This window comes from Vombatus ursinus, unplaced genomic scaffold, assembly GCF_900497805.2.
Source record: "Vombatus ursinus unplaced genomic scaffold, bare-nosed wombat genome assembly UNPS02014798.1, whole genome shotgun sequence".
Classification (NCBI taxonomy): Eukaryota; Metazoa; Chordata; class Mammalia; order Diprotodontia; family Vombatidae; genus Vombatus; species Vombatus ursinus.
The window spans coordinates 33,529,669-33,544,490 of NW_020954576.1; the positions used below are offsets into that span (position 1 = coordinate 33,529,669).

Consider the following 14,822-nt stretch of genomic DNA (forward strand, 5'->3'; position numbering starts at 1 on the left):
AGGTAATTTAAAAATTGTGTTAAGATTGATCTTGTAGGAGAGTGGACACAAGAAGGAGAATCTCTATAAGAAGACAGTCTGCTGGACGCTGCTTGAACAGCACTTAGACCAGAAAACTTAATCAGATGATGTCCAGAATGCCAAACAGTTGTATGAGAAGAGACTTCTGAAGCCTTAAATGGACAATTTATTATTACTTTTGGGTCTCTGTACCTGTACTTAATAAGGGTACTGCCCCCTCTTTGATTTGGCAACGAAGGGTCAAAGGACCACAAAGACCAAACTTAAATGAAGTCAGAATTGAGGAGTTCTGACCCTGAGGGACTGAAATGAACCCAGAAATTAAGGCAGCCCTGAGAAGATAGGGGTATCTGTGAAGGAATAGGACTGAAATAAGTGGAGCAAAGTCTCAGTGGACAGGCTCAGAACTAGAGGGAACAGGAGCTAGGGAAGTCCTAGGCAAAAGGAGGATGGGATGAATGCTGAACAGAGTCAAGCAACAGCCCTAAGTACTAAATGGTCTTGGGAATGCCTATGCAGGTTTTCACAGTGATAAGGTAGGAGTTTGCTTAGCAACATGACAGTGATATTCTCAGAAACTTCATGCACAGTATGATCATATTTCTTTAATAAACATTTTTTCTTTGATCAGTTGTAGTTTTTATGTCTTCAACTCTTCTCAATGATGTTTATTTACTGTCACTGGGAATCCAGGTACAGTTTCTTCATTGAATATTTGGAGTTGGGGGAAAGCATAATGCAAAAAGTGGAAAGTGGGAAGAACCAAGATGGTAGAGTAGAAGGAAGCAATGCAGCTGAGCTTCAGTCCACAACTCTCCCAAACAGATCTATGAAATGCGCCAGATCAAACTGTGGTGAAGAAATTCAGAAAAAGTCATAGTGAGTCTTTTGGCCCATGCTGGCAGAGACAGACAGGTCTTCAAAGACTGGGAAGAGGGTAGTGGCAGAAACACCTGATCTATGGAGAACTTAAGATGCTTGGGAAAGGCTGGAAACCAGAACAAAAGGAGATCTGAGACATATACCAGGGCACCTCTAGACCGTACTCAGGAACTACAATGGTGATAGGTATCAAATGACAGCTATGTTGCCTACTACCCAATCCTGAGTAGATTCAGGGGAAGAGAAGCAGAACTGTGGTATTGCCTTTCTGAGGCAAGGAGGTCCTGGGCAATGTACTGAAAAAAGGAGAAAGTTCAGAAGCCAGCAGTAGCAGTGGTGTGGCTTAGACCCCAAGCTTACAGCAAGATCTTACTTCCAGAATCTGGCCCAGCCAACAGAGGAATAGCCAAGGCAGGAAATCCAAACCAAAGGGGGAGCCTGCAATTCTGCCTCTTTGAACCAACAATTTTCCAGCTGGCTGATAAGAGGTGGAGACTATCAGAACTTGATAAACACACAGACCCAAACCCAAGTCAGGGACTTATCAGACCAGGGGAACAGCAATCAAACTTTACCCTGAATCAGACCCCTATGGGAGTACTAAAAGTTTGCAAGTCCTCAGCCTATCCCTATGATCTAGAAATAACGTAATATTCAATACCACAAGAAAACAGGAACAGAAACATCCCAGCCCTTCCCTCCAGAAGTTCCACAGGGCCTAGCCCTAATATCAAGTCCAAAATCACTAAGTGTACTAAAAAAATGGGCAAACAAAAAAGGAAACCCACCATAATTAGCTATTATAGTGGCAGTGAATCTCAAGATACAAATGCAGAAGAGAATGACTTCAAAACATATACAAGCAATCCTTCAGAGAAAAACACAGCATTGGCACAAACTCAACTAGAATTCCTGGAAGATATGAAGCAAGAGTTTAAAAAAAATGTTTTTATAAATGGAATAAGAGTGCTTAAGGGAAAAAAACTGAAAAGAAATGAGAGCTACGGAAGAAAGGATTGGAAAAGGAATTAATAGCTTGGCACATGAAGTTCAAAACCTTGCCTAAGCAATAAACTCTCTGAAATTTAGAATGGACCAAATAGAAACCTTATACTCTATGAGGCAACAAGAAATATTAAAACAAAGTCAAAAGGATGAAAAAAAAGAAGAAAATATCAAGTAACTCATAGCAAAAACAAGTGACTTAGAAAACAGATCAAGGATAAAAAAAAATGTAAGACTCACTGGACTATCTGAACACTATGACCAAAAAAACAGAAGGGGGCCTAGATATCTTAATTCAAGAAACCTTAAAAGAAACCTGCCAAGATCTCTTTAGAACCATAGGGAAAAATGGAAACAGAATCTACTGGTTACCTCCTGAAAGAAACCCATGAATGAAAACTCTAAAATGAAATTTCTTATGAACATCATAATCAAAATCCAGAGCTTCCAGATAAAAGAAAAAAATACTTCAAGTAGCCAGAAAAAAAGAATTCAAGTGCTGAGGAACCACAGTCAGGATCACACATGATTTAGCAGTCGTCACTATTAAGCAGTAGAGAACTTGGAATGTAATATTCTAAAAGGCAAAGGATATGGCTTTATAGCCAAGAATAACTTAGCCAGAAAAACTAAGTATAATTCTACAGGGGGAAAAATGGATTTCTAATAAAACAGAGGACTTATAAGCATTCCTTATGAATAGACCAAAGCTGTGGAGAAATTCTGAAGTTCAAACACAGTAATGAAGAGAAGCATAAAAAAAATACATGAATGAAAAGGACTAAACAAGAATAAACTGCTTACATTCAAATATGAAGAGATGATACACGTGTCCCCTTCGACTCTTATCAATATCAGGTTTCACAGAGGGAGTTCGATTCTGTTATGTTTCGATGATCTTAAGGAAAGAATGGAAAGTAAAAGGAAGAAGAATATGCTAGGGGGGAAGGGAAAGGAAGGTAAGGGAAAATTATCTCACATAATCAGAGTAAACCAGCAAATATTTACACAAACAAGTAAGAGGAGGTGAGGGGAAGTGGCTGACAACTGACATCTCACTCATCTGAAGCAGTCAAAGAACACGTGCGCATGTACACAAATGTCCAAAATCCATTTATTTAACAGGAAAAGAGGAGAGAAAAGGAGAGGAAGTAGGGAGAATTAAAGGAAGAGTAGATTAAGGAGGGCATGACTATTAAGTAAAACAAACTGTAAAGGATATACAAAAATATTTATAGCTCTTTTTGAGATGGCAAAAGATGGGAATCTGAGGGAGTACTCATAAACTGGGGAATGGCTAAATAAGTTTTGGTACATCAATGTGATAGAATAACAAAGTATAGAGTAAAATGGCTCTAGAATCAGGGTTCATATCCTGTCTCTGATGATTACTCCATGTGACCTGATGGTCACCTTAATGTAGGGGGCAGCTAGGTGGTGCAGTGGATAGAGCTTCGGCCTTGGAATCAGGAAGACCTAAGTTCAAATCCAGCCTTAGACACTTGACACTTACTAGCTGTGTGACCCTGGGCACATACCCCAAGTCACATACCCCAACTGCCTCACCAAAAAGCAAAAAAAAAAAAACAAAAACAAAAACAAAAATCCTTAATGTATATTTCTAGAAAATCCTGCAGTTAAAAATAATGTACTGATGTTAGCTTGCACTCAAATCAGATAATTTAGATCTCTAAAGAAAGAGCAAGTAAGGCAAATTTAGACAAAAAAATATTGTTTGGTTGACCAAGACATAAGACTAAAAATGCTTATTAGGAAAAATGAATTAAAGGAACACAATGTACATTTTTCAGCTTCTCAAAGTGGTAAATCATTGTTGACAAGACCTAATCAGCAGATTCTAATATATACCACACCTTCATTTATTTATAGTTACCAAGGAAGGACATATTCTGGACAAATGTATTTTACCAAATAATGAAAATTGAACTCTGAAAGCACCAAAAAGTTAATATATTTCCCTTACTGTCACAAAATAAGAACCACAGTATCTCAAAGTTGGGAGGATGACAGAAGCTTAAAAAGTCCAATCTGAAAAGAAATCCTCTCTGCCACATGCCTAAGAAGTATGTGTCATCACTGTCTCAATGAGGCACTAGGTGGCACAGTGGATACAGCACCAGGCTTGGAGTAGGGAAGATCTGAGTTCAAATGCCACTTTAGACACTTGGTAGTTATGTAACCCTGGCCAAGTCACTTAACCTCTGCCTCAGTTTCCTTAACTCTAAAATGGGGGTAATAATAGCACCTATCTCCCAAGGTTGTTGAGGATCAAAAGAGATTTTTGTAAAGTGTTTAGCACACTGCCTGGCACACAGCAGATGCAATACGAATTATCTTTTCTATCCTCTTCCTCCCCAAATCAACCATACATAAATCTCTCTGAATAATATTCAGCTATAAAGTATAGTATAATAGAAAGAGTGCCAGATTTTTAGCCAGATGACCTATACTAGAGTCTTGTTCTGCTATTCATTTCCCTCCATGACCAATTCATTTATTTTTAAACCAGGGGCCCATATTATTAAATCAACTTATTAAAAGGTTGAAGGGGCTGTGGGAAGAAAGGCACAGTGATACATTGTTGGTAGAGCTGTCAAGTGATTCAATCGTTCTGGATATCAGTTTGTAATTTTTCAAAAAATAAACTAAAATTGCCCATATGCTTTGATGCAGTGATCCCTCTATGGGGCATGCTCTAAGCAAATAAAATAACAGAGACAAAGAATCAATATACATTAAAATATTTGTAACAACTCTGTGGAGGCAAAGAACTATAAACAAAGTAGGTATCTGGGGCAGCTAGGTGGTGCAATGGATAGAGTTCTGGCCTTGGAGTCAGGAGGACCCGAGTTCAAATCAGGCCTCAGACACTTGACACTTACTAGTTATATGACCCTGGGAAGGTCACTTAACCCTGACTGCCTCACCAAAAAGAAAGAAAAAAAAAGTAGGCATCTACCTATTAAGTAACAGGTGAAATACCATGGCTATATAAATATAAAGGAATATTCTTATGAAATAAGAAATTACGAATTGAATGAGAAATTGAGAGAAATACAGGACAAGTTGTGAGAAATGATACAGTGAAATAAGTAGAACCAAGAGAACAATATACATAATGACTTATCTAATGAAAATTAAAAGCTCAAACAAAAAGAATTAATGAAAATGCAGTTACTAAGTGCTTACTACATGCAAATCACTGTGCTCAGCTCTGGCAATACAGGTAGAAATGAAACAGGACCCTCCTCTCAAGGAGTTCACATTCTAATAGGAGGAAATAACACACAGAAGATTTCAGCTGCAAAACAGATGAAAAGGCTCAGTGACCCATAGGCCACAGTGGCAGAGCAGAGTGTAATGCATTTTCTGTAATGGTATTCCCATTTCGAAAAAAAACCAAACCTATTTTAATACTAAATTATTTGATGTCAAAGACTTTGATAACGAGAACTTTCTTTTCTGGTCTCCAGAAGCAATGGCTGATAAGGAGTCTGGAGACCCAGCACATGCAAAAAGTTACTAGCCTACATCTCCAAAAGGATCACTTCCCTGAACGTGGCTTCCCAATCATGTTAGAAGTAGGGCACAGTCTGAAGCTCCTAGATTTACCAAAGAGTCACTAGCAGTTGTGGGTGATGGCAGGGACGGTGGACCTCTTCTTCTTGATGATGACTGCAAGTGTGAGGCTCCTAAGAAGGCTGGTAGTCTGGAAGCACTGGTATTCCTAGGATCTGAGGACACAGAGTCCTGGGATATCTACACTAGGATCTAAGTGGAGTTTGTAGTTTGAGTCAGTAGCAACAGTTTGCTTTAGTTGTTGTATTTCTGCAAATTGTTGCACTGTATTATGTAACTTTATAAAGAGAACTTTACAAAAAGCCTTTGAGAAGCTTACAGTATAATGAATTTTGGAAAGACTTTCCTGTGTTTACTGAAGAGAGAACTAAGGGAAGTAACTAATTCTGAGGAGAAATATTAAGAGATTTTATCATTATCTGATGACTTTAGCACGAGTTCCTCAACAGATAAAGAGGAATCAAGCAACCATCAATATTCTGAGAGTCTGAAGTTGACTGATGGTAATTGGTTCACTCAAAATATCGTAAAGAATATTTTAAACAAAGAAATAATATATACATAGAGACGTACACATATACATGTGTATGCATGCACACACATACACATACATAGATATCTATGCTTATTATCAATAATAACACATTGGGTAATTTTAATATGCTGGAGTAATTTCTTTAGTTCTTTAATATTTTGTGGTTACTTGTATATGCAAGTACAATGGAAAAAGTGGATAAAAGTGTCATAAACTATTACAATTTCCTCAGTTTAAATGAAGCAAAAAAATAACCACAAAAAGGAGGCCAAAAGCCTAAAAAACACCTTGGCCTTGACAGACAAATTTGTCAGCCAAGATCAACAATGGTTTCAAACATAAATTCATTTATAAGATATCATAGACAAGTATGCTAGAAGATTATGAGTAGTATCTCATTGCAAGCAGTGATATTGAGACTTGTCCTGAGTAGAATGGGCTTCTTCAGGATGCAGTTCTTTTTCACTGCAGGTCTTCAAACTGAGGCTTGACGGCCGCTTGCCAGAGATGCTAAAGATGGGATTGCTGATTAGTCTAGATCAGGGATCAGCAAACTACAGCCCAAGAGCTAAAGGTGGCCTACCAGAGAATGATTTTTACATTTTTAAATACAACTAAGAGCCATTCTTTGCTTGCTGGCCTCAATCAACCCATTGTCTAGATAACATAATATATGAGGCCCCCTCCAACTCTGAGATCCTCTAATCAGGAACCCAATCAGGCCCAGATAATCCCAAGTACATTTAAAGAAGATACTAGGAGGGCAACAAACAAATGAAAAATGGAAAAGATCTGTCAAGATTAATATAATAAACCATTTTTTCCAATAATGATTTAGGTGAAAGTCAAACTGGTATCTTTAGATTTGGAGTAATTTCAGTGTCTCTCTATTTACTTTAACCCTTAGTTTCTTGTTCCCAAAATAGTTTACGAATGTTAAATCCATACCCATCGACTTAGTGATATTTAAAAACTGACAATCTTTTGTGTAAATCTTTTCAAATGTTTCAATAGATACATGGTATTCCACACCCTCCACCATACTCAAATGCCCAAAAATATAGTGCTTATTTATGAGTGAATATCAAATAAAACAAAATAAAAATCTACCAAAACTTTTTCTTGAAGATTAGCCTGATGGCAATTTAACTATAGACACCAACAAAAATTATTTCCTATCTTATACCTTACTTGCAATTTGACGTATGAGAAAATGAAGTAAATGTTTTTTTAGTCATTATCAATCAATGGATCAAAGACTTAGAGTCTGAAGAGACCCTAGTAGCTATCTAGTTCATTCCTCTCATTTACCTGAGGCCCAACAAAGTTAAGTGATTTGCCCAGTCACGATAGTAACCAATTTTCTAAGTCCAAATCAAAAGATTTTTCCAATGCGTATCTCACTTATTCCTCCTGATAAGTAACTTACTAGTATCTGAAAGTTAAAAGGGAAAATCCATATTCTAATGGACAGCTACTACACTTTCATTATTATTCTTATTACAATCTTTATCCACCATCTCTTTTCATGATAATTCACAAGAGATCACATAAGTCTATTGTTAATGCCATCAAAACCATTAAACTACTCTAAAAATTCCTATGGGTACTTAAAAAAGTTTCAAGAAACTTTTATCCTCAAAACATTTCTATGTAGATAACACACTGATATTTCATTATTACAAAGAGAGACATTATAGAAACAGAGTTAAGAGGATTAAGGACATGACTCACTTTAGGAGCTACAACTTGTTCTGATGTCAAGCTTAATACTTTTTCCAACTGCCTCTGAGTAACAAAACATACCAGATACTTCCTTCACAAAACCAATATACTTTTAGTAAAATATCACTTTTAAAAGATAATACTCTGTATTTTTCTGCCACTAAGGCTTCTAATGATATGAATGCATGATAACATTGCAGAAATATCTACATACAGTAGTATGGAAAAGAAACACACACACACACACACTCAGAACATATTATTATCCTAGTCTCAGGAGGATTAAGAAATACCTTGATAAACAGCTAATTTTATGAAATAAAAAGCTTTTGGCACATTCCCAGAAAAGTAATCACTCCCATCTGGATCCCAAAAATTTGCAAAGGGTCTCTGACTTCAAATGAAAACAAGCAAATATTTAATAGAAACTCTTTCTTTTGTTGTTCCAGCAGGTACAATAAAGTAAAACTGAAGAGACCAAAAACAAATATATGACACAAATACATATGACCTATAGACCAGGAACACATTCACAAAGAGTAGATGTGTGTGATAAGTAGAAAAACCAATCTTGGGGCCATTCCTCCACAGATAAAACTCAAAGGATATGAAAAAAAGTCTTCAACTCCTAACAACCATATGAAAGAATGCTCAATGTCACTGATGAGAGAAATGCAGATCACCACAACTATGCAGTTTTACCTCATACCCAGAAAATATGCAAAGAGGACAAGATAGGAATAATACATGTTGGAGGCTGCAGAAAAAGAGGCACAATAATGTGCTGTTGATGGAACTGTAAATTGGTCCAAATGTTTTAAAAGGCAATTTGGAATCATGCAAAGAAAGGAACTAAAATGTTCTTACCCTATAATCCATAGATTCCAATGTTAGACACATACACCAAAAATAACAGAAAAAAGGCTCCATATACATCAAAATATTTATAGCAGTACTTTTTATAGCAGCAAAGAACTGGAAACAAAATAGACAGTAGCTGCCCATCTTGGAATGGCCAAACACACTGTGGTACACTAATGTATTGCAAAATTACTGTTATAAGAAATGAATACTATGATGAGTACAGAGAAGTATGGAATGACTCATAGGAATTGATGCAAAGTTAATGAATGAATATCAAAGTATTTATTAAAAACACTTTCTATGTGCCAAGTACTCTGCTAAGTACTAGGGATAGAAGTAGAAAAAGTCAGATAGTCCTTGCTCTCAGAGGAGGAGATAACACATAACAGAATTCAACTGCAGGGTGGATGGAAAGATCCAGAAATCCTAAGGATGCATGAGTGGGGCAGATGGCAAAGCCTATGGGTCTTATGGGTGCCAATGGGAGTTCAGATGGGATTGCTTAGAGGTCTGGTGGGAGAGCAGCAGGGTAAATGGTGATATCCATGCATAGTGGGGCAATGAATGGTAAGGCCTGTATGTCAACCAAAGGTAGAAGATGGTGAGCTCCAGCTCATCCAAGCACAGTGAGCAGCTGTGTCATTCTTCTTGCCTGGTGCTCCACAGAATCTGGGCAGCCCAAGGAGACAAGGGAAAGGCATGAACTGTAACCTTATCTATGGGTTTTTATACTAACCAATCAGAGGGTTGCAATAGGTGAGTACACTAATTTTTCTATTGCCATTGTATCTGGGTACCATATTTCCCAGATATTTCATGAAGACTGAAGTACCCTGACAAGGACTGTAAGAAAGGTTACCTGTGTGGTGAGCAACATATTTCAAAAATATTCCCTCTCAGTGAAACAGCACAGAATAACATCTCCATACCATAAAAGAATTTAATATGAAAACTGACTGGGTAATTATAGTTATTATCACATACAATTACAATAGGTAATTATATCACATTAGCTATTGTACTAGAGCAAATCTAGAAAACTGTGCATAGTCTGATATCATCTATTATCTAGAGATGCCCCAGAATAGGCAGTGCAGTATAATGGATTGGGCTTGAAACAAAGCTTTTCACAGCTAACTTCACCAAACCTCTGTGAGCTTCAGGTAACTTATCTGCGAAGTGGGAAGGATCATACTTTCACTATGTAGCACACAGGATTACTATAAGAAAAGTGTTTTTGCTATAAAGCAATAATAGCAGTTCATTTATACAATGATCGGGGAAGTGATTCCAGAACACTCTCTGTAAGCCATTCTTTATTCTTCGATCAACCTGTACCATACCTCCAACCTAAAATCTCACTGGAGTTGCAGTCTTGTCATAACTAACAAAAGTCTCTCACTGTAGCATTTCTTTATAAGTAATGGCAGCAGGGAGATGAAGGTATTGAGGTATTATGCTCCCAGTGGCAAGGTGTAAACCTCATTAATGCTTGTTGGCTCAAAGTAAAAATACAGGAAAGGGAAAGCTCCAGGGAGGATTCATAATGTTGGTTCATTCTCTTTCCTGGACCAGAGTTAAAGATCCATTTCCTTATATTTATGCATTCTTTTCTTTCTAAAAGTTGCCCTCATCTGGCCTAAAATTTCTAACCCCTAATTCCACTCTCTGACAACAACCTCCTACTGTTTACCTTTCAGTCTCATGGTTCATCTTTCTTCTCCCAACCCATCTTCCTATTCCCAAACAGCTTCACTTGTAAAGTGGTCAGTCATTTGAATGTTTACTGCCTACTACCCTAAAGTTCTTTGACCTTGATAGTCTCCCTTCCACACCCCACTCCTCTACTCACACACTTTTTGCCAGGCTCAAAAGCCAAATTCTCATCCCTGGGTAACCCCCTACTATTCAATGTTTCTATTGCTAAGTAGCTTCTGAGTATTGCTGGAAAAAACGAGTCAATTTTACCTGTGCCAAGTTCTTGACACATAACTTCAACTGGGCCCTAACTTATTGGTGTGATAGACAAACCACTAGATTTGGTGTCAGATAGACCTGGGTTCAAATTCCATCTTGGCCACTTAATTGCTTTGTGACCCTATCAAATTATTTAATGTCTGAGCTTCAGTTTCCTTTTCCATAAAATGAGAGTTGGAACCTATGACCTCTCAAGTCCCTTCCAGTTTTAAATTTATGATACTATGATCTACAATGCTAAACAATCCTTCTCTTCTAAATTTTATCAACTCCTGAAGTCCACTCTTCACAAAGACTGCATTAAACTTTTTTTTTTTAATGGGAGCAGAGGAGTAGATGAAGTTGGAGGGGGGTAAGCACCAATGACTGCACTGGTATAGAGAATTCTTGATGAGGAAACTAATTCTTTCAATGAATACTGTGACAATGTCACAAAAATATTATCCTATTTTTTAAATGAGACATAAAAAACACAAGTAAAACCAGTGAAAATGAATTTGGTTTCTACTTTATGGCTATTATATCAGAATAAAAGTATTTGAGGAAGAAATGAGGGAAAAACTGGAAACAGATGACCCTTAGCACAAGATCAATATGCCTTCATCTCAATTTTGTCCTGATCCTTGATATCAAACCAAACTATACCATACCATGCCATATCATACTTGTGATAACTTGGAGAGAGAATATGGGGTAGGTATATAAGGAAGTAAGATAAAATGTCAATGGTATGATAGAACACAAAATATTTGCTAGAGAAAAATCTGTATTTTATGCCCTAAAAAAAAAATCCCGAATATCAAAGCAGGAACAAAAGTTTCTTTTAAATTATTCTTAAATAAGGGAAAAAAGAAAAGTCAAACATTTAGAAATCCTATCTCCTCACTCCCTCCTTTCTTACAACTCCAAATGATTTTTTTTTACATCTTTCAATAAAAATACCACTGACAAATCTTCAGTCTGTTGCAATTTTGGGTAATGAAAACTATAAATTCTCAAAGGTGATGTTTATAATGACTGTTGATAGTCACTTTACAATAACAGTACTAGTGGGTACCTCTATTAAATAAACATACAATTTTGTTCTTTCTAAATTAAAAAGATCGACAGACTTTAAAAGTTGAGAAATGCTTGCAAAAAATTAAGCCAAATGGTAACTTAATCAAGGAACTTTAAAAAACACTTTGACATTGTGCTTGCATGAAATTCCTAAATGTTCTTTGTGCCACAGAGTGTTTCAGCAAGCTCCATCAAAACATAAACAAAAAACACATGACAGAAACACATGACAGTGTCCTAACCGATTAAAGTGCTTCTTGTTGGCATTAGAAAGCACTTAGCTCAAAGTAGTGGATTAGTGACAGACGAACTGTTCCATTACTACCAAGCACATCAAAGTCAGAATATAAATGCAAATATGTATTTAAAATATAATTTTTAAAAGTACAACTTCTTGGATAGGAACATGTATTCGAAGCACTCATTTTATGTGACTTAGAAAGCAAACTACTAAGGGTCAAATATTTTTATAATAATCAAAATTATATGTATTATGCCTTTGTAACAAGCCTGCAGAACCCAGTTTGTTATTTTAAGGTAAATGGATAAAAACTTCTAACACTTTTCCCTATGTCAAACATCTATGAAAATATCTTAACTCATAATCTAACTGATGAACAATATAGGACAACTTATCATCATGATCTCCAAGAACTCAACTCCTTTTATTTTTCTAAGTTATTTACCGAGTTATTTCCTAAGATACTAAAAAAAAAGAGGCTCTTTTGTGTATCTACTTCTGTATGCCTAAACGAGCAAACTGCACGAGTCTACAATGTTGTCATTTTGTTTTTTAAATAAAGAGCAACGAGAAACTAAGTTGCCCTGTAATTCATGGATCTGAAATCAAATGTTGCAGCTACTTCTATACACCTACTTCTTACTGACAATAGAAGATAATCTCCCTAAAAAGCCAATGAAAGGGTATACAAATTAGTATGGGATCAGAAATCCCCCCCCAAAATGCTAAAAATTAGGAATGGCATTCAGTACCTTATCCAGTATGCTTATAAGTTTGTACTTATCGGTAATAATTGCTAGCATATGCATCATGAATTTACACTGATAGGCATAAAGAGCAAGGAAATGCTTTAAAAATTTGATGCTATAATGTATATATTTCATATCCTTCCCTACTGTCCACTAAGCACGACGGGGAGGGTAGTAACTGTCATAGTATTATTAATGACAATAAGGTTACATTTTCCATTGTCATGGAAGTTCTCATATTTATTACTGCACTAATGTCTTTAGGCAACATGTACTTATTTAGAGTGCCACAAGACAGAGGAGTCAATCTTATCCATTAGTACAAAAGCATTCACTTTAGAGAGCAAACTCTTCTTACCTGTTTATCTTTTGGATTCTGGCCTGTGGGACTCTTGCTGTCTTTGCTTTCGTCCACTCCTCTGAGAACACTAATGAAATCCTTCTTGGTGACAGTTGACATCAACTTTGCACGTTTTCTCACAGAACCTCCAACTTCTTTCATTTTTTCATCAACATTCTTCTGGTGCTTCCGAACAGCATTGAATAACTGCACCACACCCCTGTGGATTAGGCAATCCCCCCATTCTAATTAAGTAATAATAAAAGGCAATTACAACCAGAAAACTGTACTTGGGTGTATTTTCTTTTTTTTAAATTCTAGCTACCATTTTTTCCAAGTCAAAATCTGATGCTGTTAAAAATGAAAATCACTATTAGGATCAATTATGTGGTTTTCAAAGTATAAACATTATGCTGGAATTTAATTTGTATGTTAACATTAGGCTATTCATTATCAACAGTAAATGAAGAGTTATGTAATATTTCAATGGGTCTGTGACTTTCTAGACATGGATATTCTCTATACCAAAGTCAATCACAAACCCCATGTCATTCTTAGTGATTCTTGTCAATATTTTTCCATTTTGTTTAAGGTCTTTCTCTAGATATTTTTTATATTTTATGGCAAACAGATATGTCTATCTATTTACCTGCTTATACCATATGACCAAAGACCAACCTCCCACTCCAATGTTCTCCAGTAGGGTTGCTTAGGAGAACCCATGTACAATTTGATAAGTCTTTCCAATCCACTTACTATGATTACAGAGCTCAGACTTTTGTCAGAAGTGGACACCTCTCATTTAACTAGACAACCTCCTAGCCCCTTGCTGAGACTTTTAGAATAGAGTTTTGGAAATGGGAGGAGTAAGAAATTTACCTCCCCATTCCAACACCTAAGGTGACTTAGAGCAAAAGCACATGGCCATGGTAGACATGGTTAGCCACAGAAAAGAGATATTAGAGTTTCTCGGACCTTGAGTTCCAGCTACCTTTCTGTTTCCTTTTCTAAGTGATGTCAGTGATGAGAGTCATTGAGAAATGGACTTTTTTAGTCTTGGAATGGATACCTAATGGACAGTCCTGAGTCCAAGAGCTGGGCACCAGACAACTGGAGGGAAAAAACCTTCCAGAACAGCATACTTTAAGGAGGATTCTATAGCTGAAGGGCTGCCATGCATGGGCAAGAGATCTGGACCCTGCCAACCCTCCATGAAAAATTAACATAGATTGCTCAGATTGTTATGAGGTGAATAAAAAATACCTGTTCAGTAGTCCTACAAGGGTCTCTAATTTCTGGAGAGCTAGATACAAGACTATTCAAGTGTTTTATATCTCTGTATGTCTTGCTCCCCTTTGACCCTTTTTGTCTTATACATTTTCTCTGGTTGAGGAATTGGTCCATTCCCAATAAGCCTATCATACACTGTGTACCTTTATAAGAAAAGAGACTCATGTGTCATCCACACGTGAGTCATACATCTATAAGCTTTTCTTTAGAGATTTTCCTGGAGAAATCCTGATGAGACATTAACAAGCAAGAAAAATTAAACCATTTTGGGTCAGGTCCCCAGAATTGAATCTAGTCTGTGTGAGCCAGTCACCTGAGAGGATGAGGATGGGTAGGTCTGAACCATGGGGTAAAACACATTTCCTCACTGGTTTCCTACATACAACTTGTTGAGCAAAGTCTTTATTAAATATGTGCTTCAGCTTATTTAAGTCAACCACGAATTTCTGCACCATCCTTTAGGCCATCTCCAACTTTAAGCCTTTGGAAGTTGTAATAATACAAAATTCACAACTTTAGAGCATCACAGGGGAC

At 36.7% G+C, this 14,822-nt stretch overlaps 1 protein-coding gene across 1 annotated transcript in view; it reads right to left on the bottom strand.

Annotated features, from left to right (window-relative positions):
- RRP15 (ribosomal RNA processing 15 homolog) overlaps positions 1-14,822 on the bottom strand; it is a 60,086-nt gene that overhangs the window by 16,603 nt on the left and 28,661 nt on the right. The window contains exon 4 of the mRNA XM_027871620.1: positions 13,017-13,218. Coding sequence (XP_027727421.1) covers positions 13,017-13,218 — 202 coding nt within the window. The remainder of the gene's footprint in view (positions 1-13,016; positions 13,219-14,822) is intronic.